The sequence below is a fragment of the Acartia tonsa genome, chromosome 6 (assembly GCF_053477335.1).
Source record: "Acartia tonsa isolate MP-2025a chromosome 6, ASM5347733v1, whole genome shotgun sequence".
Taxonomy (NCBI): Eukaryota; Metazoa; Arthropoda; class Copepoda; order Calanoida; family Acartiidae; genus Acartia; species Acartia tonsa.
Genome location: NC_137265.1, coordinates 40,706,330 through 40,730,728, shown reverse-complemented (window position 1 = coordinate 40,730,728; position 24,399 = coordinate 40,706,330). Strand labels below are relative to the sequence as shown.

At 30.6% G+C, this 24,399-nt stretch overlaps 1 protein-coding gene across 2 annotated transcripts in view; it reads left to right on the top strand.

The window, feature by feature from the left end:
* LOC145322677 (microtubule-associated protein RP/EB family member 1-like) overlaps nucleotides 1–24,190 on the top strand; it is a 28,870-nt gene extending 4,680 nt beyond the window's left edge. Inside the window, exons 2-12 of one of the 2 annotated variants that reach the window (XM_080164873.1) lie at nucleotides 111–303; nucleotides 5,918–6,013; nucleotides 6,446–6,522; nucleotides 7,370–7,399; nucleotides 8,427–8,565; nucleotides 10,463–10,571; nucleotides 19,424–19,518; nucleotides 20,305–20,378; nucleotides 20,708–20,785; nucleotides 23,306–23,377; nucleotides 23,905–24,190. In XM_080164873.1, coding sequence (XP_080020999.1) covers nucleotides 240–303; nucleotides 5,918–6,013; nucleotides 6,446–6,522; nucleotides 7,370–7,399; nucleotides 8,427–8,565; nucleotides 10,463–10,571; nucleotides 19,424–19,518; nucleotides 20,305–20,378; nucleotides 20,708–20,785; nucleotides 23,306–23,377; nucleotides 23,905–23,964 — 894 coding nt within the window. In that variant the 5' untranslated portion in view covers nucleotides 111–239 and the 3' untranslated portion in view covers nucleotides 23,965–24,190. The remainder of the gene's footprint in view (nucleotides 1–110; nucleotides 304–5,917; nucleotides 6,014–6,445; nucleotides 6,523–7,369; nucleotides 7,400–8,426; nucleotides 8,566–10,462; nucleotides 10,572–19,423; nucleotides 19,519–20,304; nucleotides 20,379–20,707; nucleotides 20,786–23,305; nucleotides 23,378–23,904) is intronic. The other variant, XM_080164872.1, reaches the window with a different exon arrangement.
* The last annotated feature ends 209 nt before the right edge of the window (nucleotides 24,191–24,399 follow it).

Sequence of the window (24,399 nt, the reverse complement as noted above, 5' to 3'; positions counted from 1 at the left end):
AACACCAAATGTTAATGAAGTTTCCTTAGAATTGAGTTCAGTGGTTATTGAGATCATAATGGACAAACTAAAAAACCTTGTTACTTTATGTAATACGATATTTTTTACAGAGGTTTCGAAGGCCTGTCAGTCTTGACCGCATAGACCGCCTGGAGAACAATAGTAGTGGCGGCAGTCAGGCCAGTAACGGCGGCATAGTTCTCGCCGGCGACATTCTGGTGGCAGGAGTAGGTGGCAGGATGGCGGTTAACGTGTACAGCACAAACGTTACAACGGACAATCTGTCCCGTCATGACATGTTGGGTGAGTTTTTTATGCATAGGAATTTGTATAATGTAATTTACTAGTGGCTTTGCCCCCAGCTCTAGGGGCTTGGCTTCAAAATGAGGTGTCCTTACCTTACATTTACCTATATTTTTAAAGATTTAAGAAAAAAATGTTGGGGTACTTTCCTTTGAATATTTTAGCAACCCCCTTCAATATATCTGAAAACCGCCTTTGAACCATTTGGACAATTAATAAGCTTTTCTTAAAATTATGGAACGATTAGTCTAGCCGTTTACACGATCTTTTGGGACACCCACATACAACTTACTACTTTATGAAAAATGATATTATGAGGAACCACAAATATGATGAAGCATTCATACAAAATGTTAAATTATAGGACAATTCTACTGTTTAACAGTAGACTACAAAAACTTATAGTTAGGGAAACTTCACAAGAAAATTTATCTTAATCAAAGCAGATTTTAAATGATAACTTTGAAATGTTATTTATTTTACTTATTAATAACAAAAATATAATTTTTCAAAATTAAAAAAAAATCCCAGTTTCTTTTAAAAAGGGAAACAAAATTTACTGTACTAGGTCTAATTTAAGAATATGAATATAAAATATAGGTTCAATGACTTATAACCTTCTTTACTTTAAAGTGTTAATTTTAGGAAAATAATCCCTTATATGACTAGTGGCTACTTATAAACAACCTCCTTTACTTTTTTCTAAACGTAGAAAAAAAATAATGAGCGGTACATTATCTTGAATAATTTAAGGATTAAAAGAGTCCCACAAGGTTAAAAAAAGTAGATATAAAAATAGATATATGATAACAAAAATTGAAATGGGGTGATCAAGGACGTTCAACCTTTTTTTTGCGAGGAGGATAACAAGAGGGGTTTCAAAGGATTGAGGGGGGTAATCTAATTTATTTTTATAATTTTGATGTGGGTAATATGAGGGTTTTTAAAGTTTAAAGGGGTAAACACCCCCTTTACCTCCACCCCCTGACACGTCTATAAGGATGGTCTAGGTTTCCACTGCTGTTAAAATGAATTATTCCAAAAGATTTCCCTGAATGGTATTAAAAATGATTATAATTCATGTCATAATCAAATATAATGAAATGTAACATGAAACTTTTCATAAGGGATTTCCGGCATTTTTTTCAATAAAAGCAAAGCTGTTCTACAAAAAAAATCAACGCACGTTATATTAGGTATCAATAAGGAAAACCTGAACAGAATTTTAAAAGTATATTAAAGTATATATGTCAGTTTGACTTAAACAAAATATTTGAAAACAAAATAATTATTAGTGGTACAATATATTTTGAAGGTGGAACGTATAGATTATGCTCACACAAAATTCTAATTCACAAAAGAAGGCATAAAAATTTTCTAGAATAGTCATTAAATAATAATGAACAGTTATCTCGCACACCACATAAATGCGCGAAAAAGACTAAATTCGCAAACTTTTGACTGTGCTTCATTAGAACTTGGTTATTCCATATTATTTTTGACCTTCTTATATCGCTGAAAATGGTGAGCTGATATGAAATGTAATTTCAGCCGTTTGGCGGTTAGCAGCCTTAAAAATTCATTTATTACTGGAGATAATAATTACCAGGAACGTTTTACCGTGAACTGCACTAGATCTACAAATAAGATTAATTAGAAAAAAGCATGCCATTATTTTCTAATTCCAATTATCCTTGTATCCTAATAAATAAATCATATGATGATGTAAGCTAAAAGATTAAAATTCATGTCGGCACATAGGTTCTAAGACTAACAGAGTTGTACAAAATTAGTGCAAAGTTTATTTGGAGGAATAATTTGCTGCATTTATTATATATTTTATTTTATTGTATTGGAGGTTTAATTTCCGGTTGGCCAGTGCATAAGAAACTTACTAATTTACCCTGTTAACCTATAGTGATGGTATTAATTTCTGATTGGCCAGTGCATAAGAAACTTCTAATATACCCTGTTAACTTATAGTGATGGTATTAATTTCTGGTTGGCCAGTGCATAAGAAGCATAAACTTCCTAATATACCCTGTTAAGCTATAGTGATGGTATTAATTTCTGGTTGGCCAGTGCATAAGAAACTTACTAATATACCCTGTTAACTTATAGTGATGGTATTAATTTCTGATTGGCCAGTGCATAAGAAACTTCTAATATACCCTGTTAACTTATAGTGATTGTATTAATTTCTGGTTGGCCAGTGCATAAGAAGCATAAACTTCCTAATATACCCTGTTAACTTATAGTGATGGTATTAATTTCTGGTTGACCAGTGCATAAGAAGCATAAACTTCCTAATATACCCTGTTAAGAAACTTCCTAATATACCCTTTTAACCTATAGTGATGGTATTAATTTCTGGTTGGCCAGCGCATAAGAAACTTCCTAATATACTCTGCTAACTTATAGTGATGGTATTAATTTCTGGTTGGCCAGTGCATAAGAAACTTCCTACTATACCCTGTTAACATATAGTGATGGTATTAATTTCTGGTTAGCAACTGCATAAGAAACTTCCTAATATACCCTGTTAACCTATAGTGATGGTATTAATTTCTGGTTGGCCATGCATTAGAAACTTTCTAATATTCCCTGTTAACCTATAGTGATGGTATTAATTTCTGGTTGGCGGGGGGGTGGCTCTTGTGACATTGTATATGAATCCTTAATGCTTTCTTTATTCAAGAGAGCATTATCAAGAAAGGGGGACATTGGACTGTAAATTATTGAAAAATTCTTTCATCTGCTGGTTTGACCTCCCCTCCCCCTTATTTAAAAAATGGGGTTATCAGTGCTCAACTGACAATTTGTGTGATAGCACCAAATAGTTTTTGATCCTGCCCAAGTCAAGGTGCAATAATATGATTATGCATTTCTCACCAACCTAACCAATCTTATTAACAATTTTCTTTCTGTGTAACCTACAGATCATTTCAAAATATGTACTTTAATTATGGTAAATGTGAAATTTAGATGGGAGGGACGGGATATCAGATTGTAAATTATACAGGTCCCATAAACATGCTCTCTTGCTCGTTGGTTACTTTTATTAAATCTTAATTGGCTGGTACAAACTAGCCGTGTTTAAACTTTTAGCCCGTGCCTTCGGCACCTTGGGTCCAAAAAAAACCTGGTTTTAATCTTATAATTGTACATTCTATATCCGCGGAAAGCTGTTTATAATACGATGCGAGAAATAACTATTACTTTATAATTGGCGTCCGAATTTGATTCTTGATAATTAAAGATCTTAAAATCTTGGGACTTTACTCAAATTGTTCAATCGAAGTGTGGTTGTTCTATAAAGCGGTTTGAACGTGATATTTAAAATAAACCTTTTTCAGAAAGTCATAATTTAACATATAATCCTGAATGTTTTTGAGTTGATGAAAACATTTTTTAAGCTAATTTAATAAGCAGAATATGTTGTAAATTTTTGTAAAATTCTAGGTTGATCATCTGCTTTCAGTGTGCAAATAAACAGTGCAAACAAATCAATAACTCAACTTTTTTTTGCAAAAATTGTTGGCTATTTTTACCACCTCATGACCACTCAAAAATGAAACTAATTGTGTTTTGTAAACATTTGAGAAGCAACTCTGTAATATGCATTTGCTGTACAATTAAAGTTTAGATATATCTCACAATACGCCCTATTACCCCTTAACTTTTTTAGAAATGTGTTTTGTTATGCATTTTATAGTTAGGTTAGCTTCAGTTAATTAAAGGATAACCCCAAATTAAAAACCCCTCCAGGGCTAGAAGTATTGTGCAAATTATGTTGAGCTTGATTGATTGATTGATTAACAAAAAATTCTTAGAGTTTGGACCAAAGTCGTAATGAAGTAGGTTCAGATACTTTAGTACAGCCACTAGGGCCAGCTCAAGTTTGATGGTGATGTTTGGTTCATCTAACAGTTAGGTAGTATACACAAAAGTGGGGGAGGTGAAGTGGAATTACCCGCCTTAAAAATGAATTTAGAAATTTCTAGGATCATTAAACGTTAAAAGTTAAATTGTAAATATAATAATTGAAGGATTTTAAGGAATGATGTTCATCCCCAATGATGAAAAACATAATTACCCTATAGATTAAGAATATTAGTTTGAAAAGTTTGAACATATTTAATGTAAGAAACCATAGTTTCTAAGACATTTAAATAAAACCTGAGGTGGATTCTTAAAAAGTTTTTGCCCCACTAATCGCTTAGTGGGGCAAAATTGTTTTCGTTAAAAATCCTCCAAAATCACATAAAAATATGCAAAAATTAAATAAAATCTTATGTTAATAACCCTTCTATGATTTTGTTTAATTTTTGTAGATTTTTAATGTGATTTTGGCGGATTTTTCACGAAAACAATTTTGCCCCACTAAGCAATTATTGGGGCAAATTCTTTTTAAGACTCCACCTCTAGTCTCAATTCAAAAGCAATTATCATTTTTGAATCATTTTTTCATAAATAATTTTATTATTTCTTTACAATCATTCTTTATTATGAAAAATTGCATTTTATTGAAAAATTGTTTATTGTTATTGATACAAAAAATTTGGGTTGAATGAAAGAGAAAGGAAAAAATAAATTAGCTATGGATAAAAGTTTGATAAACCTACAATCTAAACTTTGTTTATAAGTTAAAAAGTCTGTAAGTTTAAAAGTCTGTGTATGTCATAGAGTTACGTCTTTTTATTATTTTTCAAGTGCTTGATAGATAGGTCCAATGTTGTAACCTCTTATTGACTAGAATTCTTCCAAAAAACAAATTTCTTATTTTTTGTTCTAATCTATAATCTATAGCCCTTTCTTTCTTTATTTAATCATCCTATCCCTGAAATCCATGGACTGAAATAAATCGGGGGGGGGGGGGGCATTAGGCAGTTTATTACACTAGTTCCCAAAATTTTATTATGACGTTTTCTTATTTGTTGGCATAGCAACTTTGGGGACTTTTATTGAATTTTATTGAATTGGTTGGTTCATTAAGTTGAGTGTCCAAATGTTGCAACCACTAATTGTAATCTAAAGAAGGGTAATTGAGTACAATGTACATCAATTTATCGGCCATTGTCTTATCCCTTTAGATACCTGGAAATAAAATCCTTGTACCGATACATTGTGTAACCTTGAGGACATACCAAGAAGAATGCAATTCTGTCTCTGCTTCAAACTTTACAACATAAATATTATTGATGCCTCATGGGCTTTATACCTTAATTTACAAGTGGACAACCAACTTTTTTTTGTCTTCTTATTAAATTACTTTTAAAAGTATCAAGGTCCTGATCAAATTCACAAATACACAATTCAATATTGGTTCATATCTTTTGGAAACTCCTCACCCCCAAACTTGTAAATTAGCTTTGAAACTGGACAGTTCTTAATTTTATTTATATTATATTAAATTTTATTATAAAGTCCAAGTACTATTTATTGTAATGATGATATACATTATATACAGGGATCTAAAGACAAATAAGACCATGTGATAACACTATAATTTAAATTTAATGTCCTCTCTCTTCAAGGTTTTCACCGGGCTACAGATATTATTCTTTTTTATGATAATGCCCCTGTTATAAAATTAACCATTTCAATATTTCAGCGTGGGTGAATGAGTGTTTGGACACAGACTTTACAAAGGTGGAGGATCTATGTACAGGCGCCGGGTATTGCCAGTTTACTGATATGCTTTTCCCAGGTAACAATGTGTTATCAAGTATGACTGGTGGGCAGTGGCGTGCACAGTGTTTTCGGCATGGATAGTAATAACCTTAAAAACAAAGCTGAAATCAAAAGCCTAAAATTCTAGAATATTTTAAGATGACAAGCTTCGCATTCTCCTAATCATAAAAGGAATTACCATTTGAGAAATCAAATTAATAAGATAATTTTATCCAACCAACTGTGTTAAAAAAGTTTTAAAATCATCATGTTTTAAAGGAGAGGCTACATTATATCTTACTACACTTTCAAAACTATACCAAATTGTTACATGAATCCTCATACTAGGTTTATAATCGGTTAATATTTTTTTACATGCGATCCTATGAAAGAAAAATTTAGAAAAGCTTCGTTAAAAATCCAGATTTTCATGAAATAGGAAAATCTGACAGAAATTATGCATGTTAAGGATGCATAGCTCTGAAGAAAGTAAAGTTTTCCACCAAGTTAGAACACGAGTACATTCAGAACTTTAAACTTCTACAGGCATGTTCACACACATCAGCAAAGTTTACATATATTAGTATCTAACAAGAAAGACAATATCCAAAGGAAGCGCAGCAAAGTAATTAAAACCTTATTTATTTTAGACCCCACCCTTGTATTTTTACTTTTATATTAAGATCAAATGATTAGATTTTTAAGCATTGGGTGATTCAAATTAACTTTTTATTACTTGGATCTTACACCGGATTTTCATGTTCTCTAATAAAAAAGTAAAACTTGTATCTGACTACTCCATCCCACCTTACTCCATCCTCTCACCACCTCTCATAAACGAATTGGCCAATAAATGACAGGGGAAATAGCAACCTAAATTGACGACATTTTTCCCATGACAAAATATCCCACAGTGCGTTGGAAGGTGCTTTGACTTTTGTGTCATCCCCTAGGAGTTACCGCATAATCATGACGAGAAAAGCAAAGATTATTTATTTGAAATTTTGAACAAGTTTGCTTTTATAAAGTTCTTCATAAAACCACTCCTGAAGTAAGTTGATTCATGGCCATTTTTATCAGTTGCTTTGCTAAGGTCACGGAAATTCAGACTTAAATAACTCATATATAGAGAGGTTTTATGAAAGACTTCATGAAAGCAAACTTGTTCAAATTTTAAATAAATAATCTATGCTTTTCTTGTCATGATTATGCGGTAACTCCTAGGGGATGTAAATTGAACTTGAAATTTTCAAATCTAATTTTCTCAAAAACGGCTGCATTTTAGATTTTATTGAAAGTTATTATTTACGTTCTGACACAAAAAGCAAAGAACCTTCGAACACACTGTGATCCACGTATATTCTACATCCATTGTGACTGAACACCTTTACAGGCTGCATTCAACAAACTTCAGGTGGAAAAGGTACATCAGATTCAAACGTTTTAGTAGCGAAGCTACTAAAGAATTCACTTTGTCTGTCCGTTCATCAATCCATTCGTAATGCCGCTGTAGGAGTAATGTTATTTTATCGGCTGCTATCTAAGATAGAATGTTAATTTTTGGTGAAGATACCCCTTACCAAAGAAAACCTAGTTGACAATTGTCTCGTTCCATTATTATGTCGGTCACGCTACGAAAAAGAAATTAACATTTTTGAAGGGTTTATTATTTTATACCATTAATTCATATTCTCTTTATTTTTCAATTTTTATGACAACTAAACATTTGATTATAACTTACTTTGTGCGTATTTTCATCCATGATTTTTATGTCCTTCTTTGCTCCCAATAGATGTTGTCATTCTTGTTAGTGTATTAAAAGGAAAAATGCATGCCAAGATCAGATTTTAGATGGCAGCAGTAATTTATGCATAATTAATACAAACAGAGATGACGACAATCATAAAAAAGCAAAGCAGGCAAATAAAACAAAGCTTCAAACATTTGTGCAATGATTATAGAGTAGCTTATCTATTACATCTTGAATGTTTTTATTTATCAAAATTTTGGATCTGAAAAAAACAATGTTTTATTACACTCAGGGGCGTCCAAGCATTTTTATTTGGGGGGGGGGGGGTAAAATTTTTTGAAAGGGTGGGGGGTAAATTGTTGCAAAGGATAAATTTTACCAACCCAAAAAAAAAAAATTTAGGGGGTTTTTTACTATTAAATATTTAGATTTATTATATCTGTTTATTTTTTTTGTTATGGATTATACATTTCTAATCTTTCGAAAATCAATTGGTTTATTTTTTTAATTAATAATTTTTCTTCAAACGAACCTAGTAATAGTGTCTAACTGTTTATCTTTGTGACGTAACAAAAAGCGAAGGAGAGAGGGGAGGTGGGAAAGGAAACCCCTAAAAAAGAGATGAATTTTTGTTACGTCACAAAGATAAAAAGTTAGACACTATTACTAGGTTCCTTCAAACTAATTTTGTTTATTTCAGATAATTCCAGTGGACAGATTGGTGAAGGGAAGATTTCAGGATAATTTTGAATTTCTGCAATGGTTCAAGAAATTCTTTGATGCCAACTATGATGGCAGGCCTTACAATGCATTTGCTGAGAGGGCGGGACTTTCTATAGGTAATTAATTATTTTCGCTAGTGAACTATCCATACTGACCTAGATTTTTAAAAAGATATATGCTTTTAGTGACTTCGCCTCAAGTATCTAGGAAATCTTAATTTGGAGGTCTATTAAATAGTCAAAACCATCCTTGGAGCTAAGAATAGCACTAATTATTCAAACTTAAAACCACATAAAAATTATTCCTGTTTTCTCATTTCGAAAACAAACTGAATTTGCGAAAAATGTTTTATTTTTGCACATTATAGGGTAGGTTAGGTTTAGGAAAGGTAAGAACAGCCTCGCAGGGATAGAATCCTGTAAAGATAGGATTGATGTTAGGAAACACTAATCTTATCAACAACAACTAAAATCTAGAAGATGTTTTTGTATTTTTTATTATTTTTTCAATGTCAAAGAGTTTTCTAAAAAGCAATTATAAGTTTATTAATTATTCTGCAGACATTTTTACGATTAATAATTCAGTTTTCCTTACTTTTATTTTCTGTAAATGACATTCTTTTTTGGTGTAATTGTATTTTTAGACACAATAACAAAGATTCATAGTTTTCAATATATACTGAAATACACGAATAATTTCAGTGGTAGGGAATGCCTTGACCCCAAGCACCTTTAAGAAATAGTCTACAAAATTTTTGTCTTCTTTGTTTAACTCACTTGAAATTTAACATATCTTAATCGAAACTTTAACGAAAGGAATGTTATATTTCATTTTTTATATTGAACTGATTAATTTTAAGCATTACGTGTAATGAACATATTTTAAAATATGTATACTGTATTTTGGTTAATTTTTCTTGCCAATCTTGAAATTAACACCTTTTATTGTTGCGCTACTTATAAACAAAAACCGTGCTTGTTCTTTAATCTTTGTTTATTAGATTTTATTTCTTGTTGTTTTACTTTGATTACGTCTGGACAAAACTTTCCCTTGGAAAATGCAGCTCAATAAAATTTGATTTTTTTACTAGGGGGGAGGCCCGAGGGGACCTTTGAATGTAAATTGCAATGGTACCCAAAGTTTTATATAAAAAAGACGTTATTTTATTTGTTGGCTTAAAACTTTACTAAATCTTGATTGGTTGGTGCAAAACATAAACTTTTCGTCCATTGTCTTATCTCTTAAAATCTCTGGTTTTATTAAAGAATATATCAAAAACTAACAATTTTAATACAAGGGTGGGACTCTTCATTTAAAAAATATTCTTTCCTCTACTTCTACTTTTATGTCTTATTTAATCCCTGTAGAAATTAATTAAACTATTGTTAATGAACACTAAGAAAAACAATACATTTTGTCATAATGATTTATTTTTTGTCTGGATTAAATAGTTTTCCGCCTGTTGAAATATCCAATAATGTTTCACTGCTAGAAAGCTCTCATTGATACATTTTATATTCTAAAATAAAATAATGAAAATCGTTGTGTAAATACTTTTCGAATATATTTTTAGTTAACAACAGCTTGAACTTAGTAAAGCATTTGATAACATAACCATAACGACAAATTGAAGTAAAATGATGTCAAAAACGAAACATATTTTTGGTATGTTTGACATATTTCTTTCTCAAAAGCTTCTAATTGACAAAATCATCCTTGTTTAGATATAGGATTGGACAATTGATAAAAAATTATTCTCAATCATGATAAACAAAAATCCAGCTATTTATATCAAAATTATTTGTAAGTTTGTAAAACCCAATCAAGAGATAAAAGTCCCAAAAGTTGATAAGCCAACAAATTAAAGGGCGTGTTTATAAAACTTTAGGACCAGAATAATTCAGAGTCCAATGTCTCCCTCCCTCCCTAAGAACAGGGAGGTATGGTACAAAAGGATTTATTGACAATGACTCTATAATATGAATACAATAGATGTAATAATTCTCATTTTAGATAGAGGAGAAAGATTGGATCAGAAAGGGCGGGGAGGTATGGTCCGGATGGATTCGTTGACCCGGACGCCAAAACATGAATATCATAGATCTCCCCAACATGAATACAGGCATAACACAACTTTAAACAATTTAAATTTTATCACCCTCAAAATTAAAAAAAATACATTAGATTGTCCCTTTAATACCGCTCCCCCCCCCCCCCCTCCAATAAATGTTTGGACGTCCTTGCATCTGCATGAATTAAATCCCTTTATTTGCTAACATTAAGAACTATAGCAGTAGTTGGTTTTCAGATTTTTTCTGTAACTAACTGCATAGATACAAAAAAAGTTTTTTATATAATATCAAAGTTGCTATATAAGGCCACGTGTCATAAGAGAAGCAAAACTGCTTGACCTTTATTGGTTGGTTGTCTGTCAAGGTTTTATTGTACAAAACCGCCACATTCCCATTATAATATTAAAATCATAGGTTAATTGTTACATAATATATGAAAATATACTCCACCACTCTCCCCCCTCCCCATTTCATTTCAATATATTTCAAAAATAATGGAGAGGGGGGGTTCTGTGCTCGCTAGGCAACCTTCTTGAAAATCAAATTCCTAAATAAAGTTCAAATAAGACTACATCAGTGGCGTGCGAACCGAAGGGGGTACTTGGGGCGAACCCCCAGCCGCCAAAAACGCCCCCCCCCCCTAGCCAACGCCCCCTCTGGCCTACTCTAAATGTTGAAAAATGCTCTTTTTGCCCCCCCTCCCCCCTTATTATCAACATTTTAGAAGGCATAACAAACTATAAAACATCCATGGCGTTCGGACTGTCTTTAAGCAGGTTTTTGGCTATTTTCATATCTTACATATTTCACCTTATCTTTGGTGTTTGTGGTCCGACTTTCAAACTTTTTAGGGTGTGAGTATCTAAAAGATTTTTTTCATTGTTCTTAACAACCAGTATTTAATTTACTTTGACCGTCGGTCTAACAGTCATCATAAAATGCTTTGCTACTTATGGATGTTGTCATTCTTGTTTAAAATATAAACTTTACCAAAAAGAAAATATATATTTGCAGGGATATATAGGGAAAAGACAAAGGCCGATTAATTGATGTACATCTCCAATGATTAAACACAAAATTAATCCTTATATAAATTAAAATTAGTGGATGGAACATATGGAAACTCAACTTAATTAACCAACCAATCAAAATTCAATCAAGTCCCTAAAGTAGTTGAGCCAACAAATAAGAGATTTTTTTTATGAAACTTTGGGGACTAGTAAAATAAATAACCCAATGTCCACTCCATCCCTGCATATAAAAACATTTGTAAACATAAAATATTTAAACAAAAAGTTACTTTATGTGAAAAAAAATTGCATGCTTCGCGCGTCAATTTACAAGTATATTTCAAACTGCTTTGACATTTATCTAAGTCTTTTCCTCAAAACTGTATGTCTGTCTAGATGAATAACAATATATAAGTTAAGTATATCATATGACGTTCAGGATAAGTTTATCATTTTTTGTGTATATTCCCTTAACTAAAAGACATGTTTTTTTCTAGCAATTTACATAAAGAACCCTACATAAAGCTCACAACACTCTATATTCCTGACTTGATAAAAAAAACTCTTGTTGTCTTTAATTGATTTTAGTTTAAAAGTTGTGTAAAATTTTCTTAGCACCACCCTAGTAAATCCTTGTGTACATGGCTTTATAAGAAAAGTGACAGATTTTTAAGATTTTGAAGAGGGTGGGTGATGGTGATATAACTTTTTAGCTATAATTTAATAATTTACTATGTCTGTCAGAAAATGGGGGAAATGTAATTTTCCAAATTATTTCCAAAATTAGAGTTTTTATCTCACCCCCACCTAATTTTTAAAGGTGGGTTAATCATTCTTTTGTATCATCTTCCTCCCTTAAAAAAGGTTTTAATTCCATGTGAAGGGGGGGGGGGTTGGATGGGTAAATATTCTTTTTTTTTTGCAAGGTGCCTTTTAGCTGAAGGGATGGGGATTAAGAGATGGGGGAGGAGAGATGGGGAATAGAGATAAGGGATAAGGACGGGGGAAGGGATGGGGGAAGTGATGAGGGAAGGGATGAGGGAAGGGATGGGGGAAGTGATGGGGAAGAAGGGATAGGGATTAGAAGGCCCATGATCAAGTAATCCCACCCCCTTACAACGCCCTTATTTAAAATAGGTGTATATAATCAAAATTTTGCTAAATGTTCAAAATGCCCCCCCCTAGACAAAGTGCATCGCACGCCACTAGACTTCATGTTTAATGCTTAAAACTATTTTAGATTCTAAAAACCTTTTGAGACGCATTTTATTATAGAAAGAATGCAGAGACAAAAGGACAAAATAAATTTTTATAATTTTCTATGCCAAATTTTTTATTTTTGTTTTAGAAATCATAACATAACCATTCCCCTGCATAAAATTTAGGTTATGTAGAGTTACAAAAACACAAAAAAGGGCGTGAAAGATTTTTTACCATTTTCCAATCTCTTGCTAGACTTAGCTAATGACCATAAACATCAGAGTTTCCTATTAAGTAAAGGCTTGTATATTGTCCTTAGTAGCTAATAACCATAAACATCAGAGTTTCATATTAAGTAAAGGCTTGTATATTGTCTCTAGTAGCTAATAACCATAAACATCAGAGTTTCCTATTAAGTAAAGTCTTGTATATTGTCTCTAGTAGCTAATAACCATAAACATCAGAGTTTCCTATTAAGTAAAGTCTTGTATATTGTCTTTAGTAGCTAATAACCATAAACATCAGAGTTTCCTATTAAGTAAAGTCTTGTATATTGTTTGTAGTAGCTAATAACCATAAACATCAGAGTTTCCTATTAAGTAAAGTCTTGTATATTGTCTCTAGTAGCTAATAATCATAAACATCAGAGTTTCCTATTAAGTAAAGGCTTGTATATTGTCTCTAGTAGCTAATAACCATAAACATAAGAGTTTCCTTTTAAGTAAAGGCTTGTATATTGTTTTTAGTAGCTAATAACCATAAACATCAGAGTTTCCTATTAAGTAAAGGCTTGTATATTGTCCTTAGTAGCTAATAACCATAAACATCAGAGTTTCATATTAAGTAAAGGCTTGTATATTGTCTCTAGTAGCTAATAACCATAAACATCAGAGTTTCCTATTAAGTAAAGTCTTGTATATTGTCTCTAGTAGCTAATAACCATAAACATCAGAGTTTCCTATTAAGTAAAGTCTTGTATATTGTCTTTAGTAGCTAATAACCATAAACATCAGAGTTTCCTATTAAGTAAAGTCTTGTATATTGTTTGTAGTAGCTAATAACCATAAACATCAGAGTTTCCTATTAAGTAAAGTCTTGTATATTGTCTCTAGTAGCTAATAATCATAAACATCAGAGTTTCCTATTAAGTAAAGGCTTGTATATTGTCTCTAGTAGCTAATAACCATAAACATAAGAGTTTCCTTTTAAGTAAAGGCTTGTATATTGTTTTTAGTAGCTAATAACCATAAACATCAGAGTTTCCTATTAAGTAAAGGCTTGTATATTGTCTCTAGTAGCTAATAACCATAAACATCAGAGCTTCCTATTAAGTAAAGGCTTGTATATTGTCTTTAGTAGCTAATAACCATAAACATCAGAGTTTCCTATTAAGTAAAGTCTTGTATATTGTCTGTAGTAGCTAATAACCATAAACATCAGAGTTTCCTATTAAGTAAAGTCTTGTATATTGTCTTTAGTAGCTAATAACCATAAACATCAGAGTTTCCTATTAAGTAAAGTCTTGTATATTGTCTCTAGTAGCTAATAACCATAAACATCAGAGTTTCCTATTAAGTAAAGGCTTGTATATTGTCTTTAGTAACTAATAACCATAAACATAAGAGTTTCCTTTTAAGTAAAGGCTTGTATATTGTTTTTAGTAGCTAATAACCATAAACATCAGAGTTTCCTATTAAGTAAAGGCTTGTATATTGTCTCTAGTAGCTAATAACCATAACCATCAGAGTTTCCTATTAAGTAAAGGCTTGTATATTGTCTCTAGTAGCTAATAACTATAAACATCAGAGTTTCCTATTAAGTAAAGGCTTGTATATTGTCTTTAGTAGCTAATAACCATAAACATCAGAGTTTCCTATTAAGTAAAGTCTTGTATATTGTCTGTAGTAGCTAATAACCATAAACATCAGAGTTTCCTATTAAGTAAAGTCTTGTATATTGTCTTTAGTAGCTAATAACCATAAACATCAGAGTTTCCTATTAAGTAAAGGCTTGTATATTGTCTCTAGTAGCTAATAACAATAAACATCAGAGTTTCCTATTAAGTAAAGTCTTGTATATTGTCTTTAGTAGCTAATAACCATAAACATCAGAGTTTCCTATTAAGTAAAGTCTTGTATATTGTCTTTAGTAGCTAATAACCATAAACATCAGAGTTTCCTATTAAGTAAAGGCTTGTATATTGTCTCTAGTAGCTAATAACAATAAACATCAGAGTTTCCTATTAAGTAAAGTCTTGTATGTTGTCTGTAGTAGCTAATAACCATAAACATCAGAGTTTCCTATTAAGTAAAGGCTTGTATATTGTCTCTAGTAGCTAATAACCATAAACATCAGAGTTTCCTATTAAATAAAGTCTTGTATGTTGTCTGTAGTAGTTAATAGCCATAAATATCAGAGTTTCCTATTAAGTAAAGGCTTGTATATTGTTTTTAGTAGCTAATAACCATAAACATCAGAGTTTCCTATTAAGTAAAGTCTTGTATATTGTCTGTAGTAGCTAATAACCATAAACATCAGAGTTTCCTATTAAGTAAAGTCTTGTATGTTGTCTGTAGTAGCTAATAACCATAAATATCAGAGTTTCCTATTAAGTAAAAGCTTGTATATTGTCTGTAGTAGCTAATAACCATAAATATCAGAGTTTCCTCTTGGAGTAAAGGCTTGTATATTGTCTGTATTATGAATTATTCCACATTTATTCATTCAGGGATAATTATTATGAAAACTAATTTTAAAATAAGTTTTTGATTAACCGAGCTATTGTAAACTATCCATGACTAAGATAATCGTTGCTCAAGCCCTTTCATTGCATTGCATTTATGTAAAATATACCTTTTTTGGCAAAAAAAAAAAACATTTTCTTGCTCATTAAATACTTGTCTTTTTAAGATACAGTCTATTTTTATAAAATTGGTTGTACTTCTAACAATTTTACATTTTGGCTAAACAACCCTCCATTTATATTTTATTCAAAAATTTAACATAAATCCTAACGTTTTGCCTCAAACACATAACCTCTCCAACAAAAATATTTAAAATTGATACAGGTTGCCACACCCAAAAACTGAATATTATTCTGAATAATTATACCTATCCTGTTGGTAACCCTGACCTTCAGATTTGACGCAATGTCTACAAAACTTTTTTTTCACGGACAAAATGTAAATCAAAGTATTTCAAACTTGTGTCTTGATTGATTTATAAATAGAGTCCTTTGTAATTGGTGTGACAAAATTGTACTACCAACTTTGAACATATAATTATTACAACCTAACTTTAAAGTTATTGCTAGAATAGTTCATAAGCATATGCAAATTTTTTATATGGTTTTATGTGATTTTGAACTTGAAAATAATAATCCAAACCCTAGTTTTATTTAGCATTTTATCAATCCGTTCAATAATACATAATTCTGCTTTAATTTTACAACTTTTAAATTACTAAAATTTGTTGCTGCTATGCTATATACATTGATATAAACTTGTGCCTGCCTTTTTATTAGCGAATCTACTCTACCTATAACACTCTTTGACCATGTGTCCGTACTGCTGTGAGGGAAATGATATATTCTTAATATTGCCATTATATTGAATTAGTTAATATTTCCGCATATATCAAAATGATAGCTTCACGACATTAGCGTTAAAGGTAGTGTGCCCACTTTCTGTCATAAAGGTGTCGAGTTCGAGTCTGGAACACACCGCATCATACCAGAGAAGTAATAAATTTCCGACACGTGACACTAACCGCCTTTGCGATATAATAGTAAAATAATTCTAAATTATTTACTTTTTAACTGAAAAGTTGTTGATTCCCGTCATTCTGATTGTTTTTAAATTTTTAAAAAATAATCTTCGCTAATTTGTACTAAAGCCTCTATATTCTGTTAATGACAATAAGGGGAAACGTGTAACAAACAGAATTTGGAATTATTCAATCAAGCTAAAAAATAATTTTGACCATTAGTTTAATAAAATTTTGGAAGTCTTGTTTTGTCGAATCTTGTTTATAGTACCTATTTATTAGGCTATAGGATAAAAAATATAAAAATATTTTTTAATTGCACAACCTTTGTCTTAAATGTGTGTAGTTACCTGCATATGAGTGAGTCAGAAAACAAGGATTACAACATCCTTAAGAAGCGAAGCACAAAATGAAAAAATCATATATGGACAAACATTTATTATGAGTATTATGTTATTATTCATTGGCCATAAAAAAATTGAGAGAAGTATATGAAAAAATATAAATAACAAAACTTAAATATAAACATATTTCTTATCTTTTATGCATGACCAACTGACTGACGTACCAAGTAAGTTATTTGCTAAATTCTCTGTAGTAGTGAATATAGTTACAAAAAAAAATTAGTGATCTGTCTTAAATAGCAGCTTAGAATAACAAAAAAATATCCAATATCTGAAAAGTGAAATATACAATGTTTTATGAAAACACTTTAAAGTTTTTTATTTATTTCAATAATCAATATTGGGAATTAACATTACAGACATGCTTTTTACCTAGTATTTGGTTTAGTAGCGCAGTTTCTCCACAATAAGTGCAGGTATGTACGTCTTTCCGCTAATAAGTCTGACGAAAATTAAAGTACTTCCTACTTTTGTAACATTGGGGTTGTTTATAATGGTTTAAGTTTTACTGAATGGCAGATCGTTTTATCAGATTGATTTTCCATTACTGCGTTTCTTATGGACATAATTGACCTTGTTGAATTTGAACAAAGAATTTTTTACAATAAAGTCTGGTCTAAAATACATACAGAAAGAGATATTTCAGCAAAGAAAAATATTTGCCCAAATTATAAAATAATCATTATTAAAACAAATTGTCCTGGGTGTAATTGCTAGAAATACATAAATTACTCTACTGTTACTTTTTATAATGAGAAAATATTAAAGAAAAATCACTTTTTTTCTAGAGAAATATCCCCAAATAAATGTAAAATATACTTGGGTTAAGATTCAAATTACTATTTTATCGTTGATATTGTAAGATCATCATTTTTGTTAATTATACGAATGCAACGCTGAATCAATACAATTTCCATATTTTAGTTTAAGTTTTTACCAATAGATGTCGCATTTTAAAAAATATATATTTCATAAGATTAATTTTTACTTTAGTTACTGTTGGTTATTTTAAAAACATAAAAGACATAATTTTATATAAATTAATGTTGAATACATTTTTTGTAAAAATAGCTAGATAAATGAAACTTAAATTATTGTCGATTGGATAAGAAATAATATAATTTCTTGTCCAAATATCTGCAGAACAACCAGTTGATTTTCCCAATCAGGATAACTTTTTTTAGGCCTATAAGTTGTAACCAATTTAAGGCTCATTTAAAACAACATTGTAAAGTCAATTTAGCTTTTCTGTAAAAAAAGTAATGAATGAATTAATAATAACTTTTAATACCTTTTGCTCAATTATTTTTTCTTTTGCGAGTGTACTTATATAATAAAATTTGACAGATTAAACTAGGAACTAAGATTTAGAAATCAAAAACTCCGGTATAAAATTTTTTAATGAGATTTTATAATTAATAAAAAATACTAATGTAGTGATTTAATAAATTTGTTTTGCAAAAATACATCGTTTTGAAGCATTGCACTGTTATTACTTAAAATATTTACTTATTACTCATTTAAGAAATTATTTTTGTAACCCTAAAGTTGTGAATATGGTTTGCAAATCAACTGTTACTTTTAACTAGCAGAAAAGATGAAGGCAAAATAAATTCTCTTGAACTTAAATATCCCTTCCCAAATATATTTATTACATAAGAATCAAATTTCTAAATTATTCTTGATAATTATAATTTGCAAACATTTGTTTACAAAATATATTTGGCTTGCGCAGCAATTCATTGATGGGTGTAAAGCTTTGAGGGGTGTAAAAAGGGGATGACAGGCCTTTCAAATAGTAATATTAATCAGAGGATGTTTCCACCCTCTTCTGTATGCTTATGAATGCAATGCTGAATCAACTAAATTTCCCTTTGTTAGTTTTATTTTTTACCAATAGATGTCACATTTTAAACATAATTTGACAAAATTAATTTCAATCTTATTTTCTGTTAATTTTATTTCAAAAATGAAAGTATATAATAGAAACTATATTACTGTGTATTGCATTTAATGAAAAAAATAGCTATATAAATACAAATATTACTAATGTTGATTAATATTTTAATAAACAAAATTTTGTTCTTTTATTTGCATATTTGGATCTATTAGAATTTCCTACGTTTGAATACTTTATGTGAGGCCTAAAAATTTAATTCAATTTAAGGCTTATTCATTAAAACAACTTGCTAGAGTCGATTTAACGTTGCTGTAATTGAAAATAAAATAAAATTATTATGATTTTTAAGACTTTTTGCTCTATAAGTTTTTCTTTCGCTAGTAAATGATGAAAATTGTCAAAGAAATTTAGGAAGTTTAAAGTTATTAAATATTCATAGAAATCAAAATATCAGCCTAAAATTATTCATTGAGATTTTTTACAATAAAAAACTATTGATGTTTAAAAGAGTGATAATTAAATTTGTTTTGCAAAAATATATCATTATAAGAATTTTTTTATTGAACGATTTAAAAACTTTAAGAAATTAGTTTTCTATCCCCAAAGTTGTGAAATATGGTTAGGGTTGCCCGTGCAGAGTTTCGAACCCCGCAACATGAGTACCGCAGGACCAAACAGCACATCATGAAAACTCCCAAACGTGTCCAGCTTATTAGAGGCAAGGATTATTTACTTAATGTTAGAAATTAAACTACAGACAACCAACACTTTCATTTCACGATGTTTGTCCGGACTATTCATGTTCCTGTTTTTTCAAGGCATTCCTCGGTCTAAAAAAAACTTTGGGATTCTTATAATACATTTATTGAGTAAAAAATGTAAAAACTATAGTTGAAATAGCATTAAACACACCTTTACATGGAAAGTAAAAATTTACTATATTAAAGTTATAAATGTGTGCAATACTATACTAAATAGTGTATAGTAGGAAATTAGGGTATAGTCCCTTTCGTGGAAACGCACCTTAAGGGGCAATTCTACGTATTTTTCACAGTAGCTTTTCTCCTATTTCTAGCCCCTGCGGGGGGCTCTATCCCTACGGGGCCAATTGCCTAACCCAATATAACCTAACCTAACCTAAAATAACCTATAAAAAGCAATTTTAATAATACGACGAATCGCCCCTTAAGGGGCGTTGTCACGAAAGGGACTATTCCCTGAAATTTTCCTTATTTTGAAGGGGTAGGCAAGAGCATCCAAGTGCGGGAGGAATAAGGTATTTACCCCTACTAATTTTGGTAGGAAGCCCAAAAGTTGGGAAGGTACAGGTGGGTATAGGTAGGTACTGGGTAACCCTATAAAATTAAAAAGTAATACAGAATAGTCAAACAGACGAACATATGTTATTAAAAGAAAAGCTAAGATTATCTAAGCTCATTCTCTTTACATAATTCCCTTTACTTAATTTTATTGAACGTTTTTTTAATTATTGAATTTTATTTAGGGTCCCGACCCCCCATGCAACGCACTTTTTCTGACGCAGGTGCACACACCCACATTAGAAATCTTCAGCAACAGGTATAAATAATCAGGGATAAAGAAAGGTGAATAAGATCGAGAGCATTGATCTAAAGAAATAAGACAATGGCAGATAAATTTCTGTACATTTACATCCACAATGATTATACACAAAATTACCCCTTCTCTAGATTAATTAGTGGTTTAAAGGTTTGGACATGCAACTCAAAGAACTAAGCAATCTAAATTCAATAGAAGTCTCCAAGGTTGTGAAGCCAACGAATAAGAAAACATTATGTGTAATAAACAGTTCATTAATATATTAAGCTTGACAAAGCCTTAAGTGTAGGGGATCAGCCACAGTGCCTACTCAAATGTGATTTATTTAGGTTTTAGATTTACAGTTAACCATTGAGGGCCTTGAGAAGGAGAGAGACTTCTATTTTGGAAAATTAAGAGATATCGAGGTAAGGGGTAGGGATATTGCACCTGAACAAAAAAAATATTTACCTCCATCTTTTGATAGGCAATATTTTGCGCTATTTAAGTACTAGCGGCTGCCCCCATTAGGATCTAGAGACTTTATACAAATCGTATATATACGATAGGAAATATTAAATCTAACAGGCTGAGATGTTTATTTCCCCATGCGCAATTTTTTTTCCATTATTAATATAGGCAATTTTTTAAGGGAAAGAAAGGTTTCTTGAAGTTATAATATTTTTGTCAATACTTTCTTACATCAATTTTAAGCTAACTAGAGGCTGCATGCCTAGATTTAAGAGACTCTGTAATATTAGAGTTAGGGAGGGAGCATAACTGACTAAAACCATCCCGAGACCTAGGTTAAGCTTCCCTAAAATAAATAAGTTAATTGGTTTAGTATTTTTAAAACATTCAGCTTCAGACAAAAAAACTAATTATAATAACCTGAAAGAAGGTGTCTTAACTTTTAATTTTTTAGCTAGTCGGTGTTTTTAGTAAGTAGTAGATGTAAAATTTTCCATAGAATTTAGATATGCAATCGTTTTTTTGTAGACCTTTTATTTTTTAAGTAATTAAAGTTTTTTAAAAAAATTAAGTCGGTTTTAAGGTACTAACACGCAACAAAAAAAAGAAGAAAATTGCCTTTAGGAACAAAAATAGTAAGATCCTAATTTGACACCTTATTTTTTGAATTCTGTTGAGTAATTATTGAAAAAATCTTTTTTTTTGAACCCACGAGAATAAAAACTTTGAACTTAATTATATTATTACACAGGCATATAATAGGTGTTTATTTATACTTTTAGAAGTAGAAAAATATTACAAATCCATTCTAAGCAAAATTGAAATAAAAAGTGCACAAAATAGTAAATAAACTACAATAAAAGAAATTATATGAAAATATTATATTATATTATGCAGGCCACCATCTTAAATCCTTGGTTCGAGAACAAAAATGGGAAGAGGGTAAAGAGGGGGTGAAATAAGTGTTGCCTGTACAATATAATATGTTAGGCCATTCTTATTTTTTTTTACTTTTTTAAAATTTTGCTTACAATGGATTCGTAATATTTTTCTAATTCTAAAGGTATATATGAACCCATATTTTTTTATGCCTGTTATTTATGTTCAAAGTTTTGATTAAACCGAGGTTTGAAAATCGATTTTTACAATAATTACCTGACAGAATTTAAAAAATAAGGTGTCAAATTAAAGATCTTACTATTTTTGTTCATAATGGCAATTTTCTTTTCTTTTTTGTTGCGTTTTAGTACCTTGAAACCGACTTAATTTTTTTAAAAAACTTAAATTACTTTAAAAATAAGAGGTCTACAAAAAAAACGATTGCATAACTAAATTCTATGGAAAATTTTACATCTACTACTTACTAAAAACACCGACTAGCTTTAAAAAAAAAGTTAAGACACCTTCTTTACACGAAGCTCACGCCTAATCATGAGCATTACAACTAAAAACATAAAAAATAAAAGCTATCTTATGCAGGGATAAGGGATGGGAAACGTAGGAAAATATTATTTCAGGCCTATTTCAAGCCTAGGCCTAATAAACCAGTTTTGGGATGACGCAGTGGTTCGTCCTAAACGCTAATAAAAAAGCTGTGTGTGTGTGTGTAGATAAAGTATAGAATCAAATTCAGGTAGCTAGTTTAAAGTAAAAAACATAACTTTTTATAAACCTATATATTAATGGCTTTTGTTAAAATGAAGTTTTTTCTCTCCCAAATTTTTTTATCTTTTACTTTGGTAATTTGAACTGTCAGAAAGCTATCGTTGGGTTTCCCTCAGACAGATTTTAGTTTGTATTATTTGCATTTTTATTAATGAGTAAAAATTTTATTTGAAAATTTCATTGCTAATTAAAATTCAAAATAAATAAATAAATATGCACTTGGGTAACATTCTATCAAGTTCTTTGGATACTATAATGTAATGATATATCTGTACTGTGTTGTATTGTACAAAAATTAGGGTTAAGGTGTTGTATCAATTCCGTACTAAATTTTTAAAATTCAAAATACAACATCTAATTTAAAAACTACCAAATGAAAATTCGTAGCTACCTTCTTTCCAAAAAAATAATCCCGTTATTTTTGTTTTTTCTATATGGCCCTTTTTTAATGTTTAACTCTAAGCAGATTTAATAATTAAACTAATGTGATCTAACACCATTTATATTTATTTTTTCGTAGCAGACGAAATCATTATTTTTTCTAGAATTGTCTGCTTCTAAAATTTCCGCCATCTGTGATTTGGGCTTGTTTTGTATCAACCAATCACCAATTGGTTGGTACAAAACAAGCCCAAATCATAGAACACTATTGGTTTAGAGCGGTAGCCAATATGAGCCGTCCGCCAGTAAGGTCATTAAATTAGGCAAATGGTAAAAGTTGCATGATCCCTTTCAAAACCAGGCCGAGACCTAATTTATGGCCAGGTTTCCTATCCCTTATCCCTGATCTTATGCTTATTTTAATTGTTTAGGTAGTTTTACAAGAAGATATTGATAGCAACGAGTTGTCTCAAGATATTCTTAGAATTCTTTATGCAACAGAGGTTAGTAATCAGGGTTTGGCAGCCGCGCACAAGGCCCGCATGAGCCTCAAATTTCAAACCATCTTACTAGTAACTATTTTATATACATAAAAAAAAACGTTATTTAAAGCTTACTGGAGGCTGACGCGCAGCCATGGATCCCTTTTAGTTAAAATTAAGTAATAGGGTAGCCGTTCTTCAATCTAAAGCAGCATTTTAAAAACAGGGCTCGCAAGACATCACTTGCGGCTGATTGTGGCTTGGAGTGCGTGGCTGCGGTTTACGGTGGCTTAGGTTTAATCTAATTGAGACTGAATGTTGCTGAATTAATACTAAACGGATTGGGCTGTACTTCTAGATAGGTCGACTGCGATTGAATGTGTTTAAGAGAGAGTGAAAATTAAAAAAAAGTCGATATATTTATGTTAAAAAATTATCCAAAATTATGTTTTACTTTGAAAATAAATAGACTCTATTCTTTTTCAACTTATTAAAAATGTTTTAAAAAGGAAAATTCTCTATTCTCAAGTTTCTTTGATAATGTTTAGGAAGGGTTTGCAGTACCTGATGATGATGATGATGATTCTGGAGGAAGCAATGGATTCTAAATCAATAATTTGATAATGGAATATATAAAATTCTACTGCTGGTTTTCAGCCAATAAGCTTAAGGCAAGGAAATGGGAGAAACTTTTTTACAATAAAAATTACAACAAGTAAAAAAAAAGTATTTTTATTAAAGGAAATTATTTTTTCATTGTTATTATAGATACTTTTAAATCAGTACTAATTATATTGTATCTATTTTTAAAAGCGAAGCATTTCTATAATTAGGGTAGGTCCGTCCGTCCGTCCGTACCTCCGTAACGGACAGCATTTCTAACAGAATTGTCCTATTGATTTCAAACTTTGCAGGGTGATTACTATAGTAGTTAGGTACGATTTGGAAAGCCTAGCAACTCTATAATCATTACCAGAATGTCCTACGTCCATTTTAAAAATGTTGATATTTTTACTTTTTTAACAACAAATGTTCATGTGATC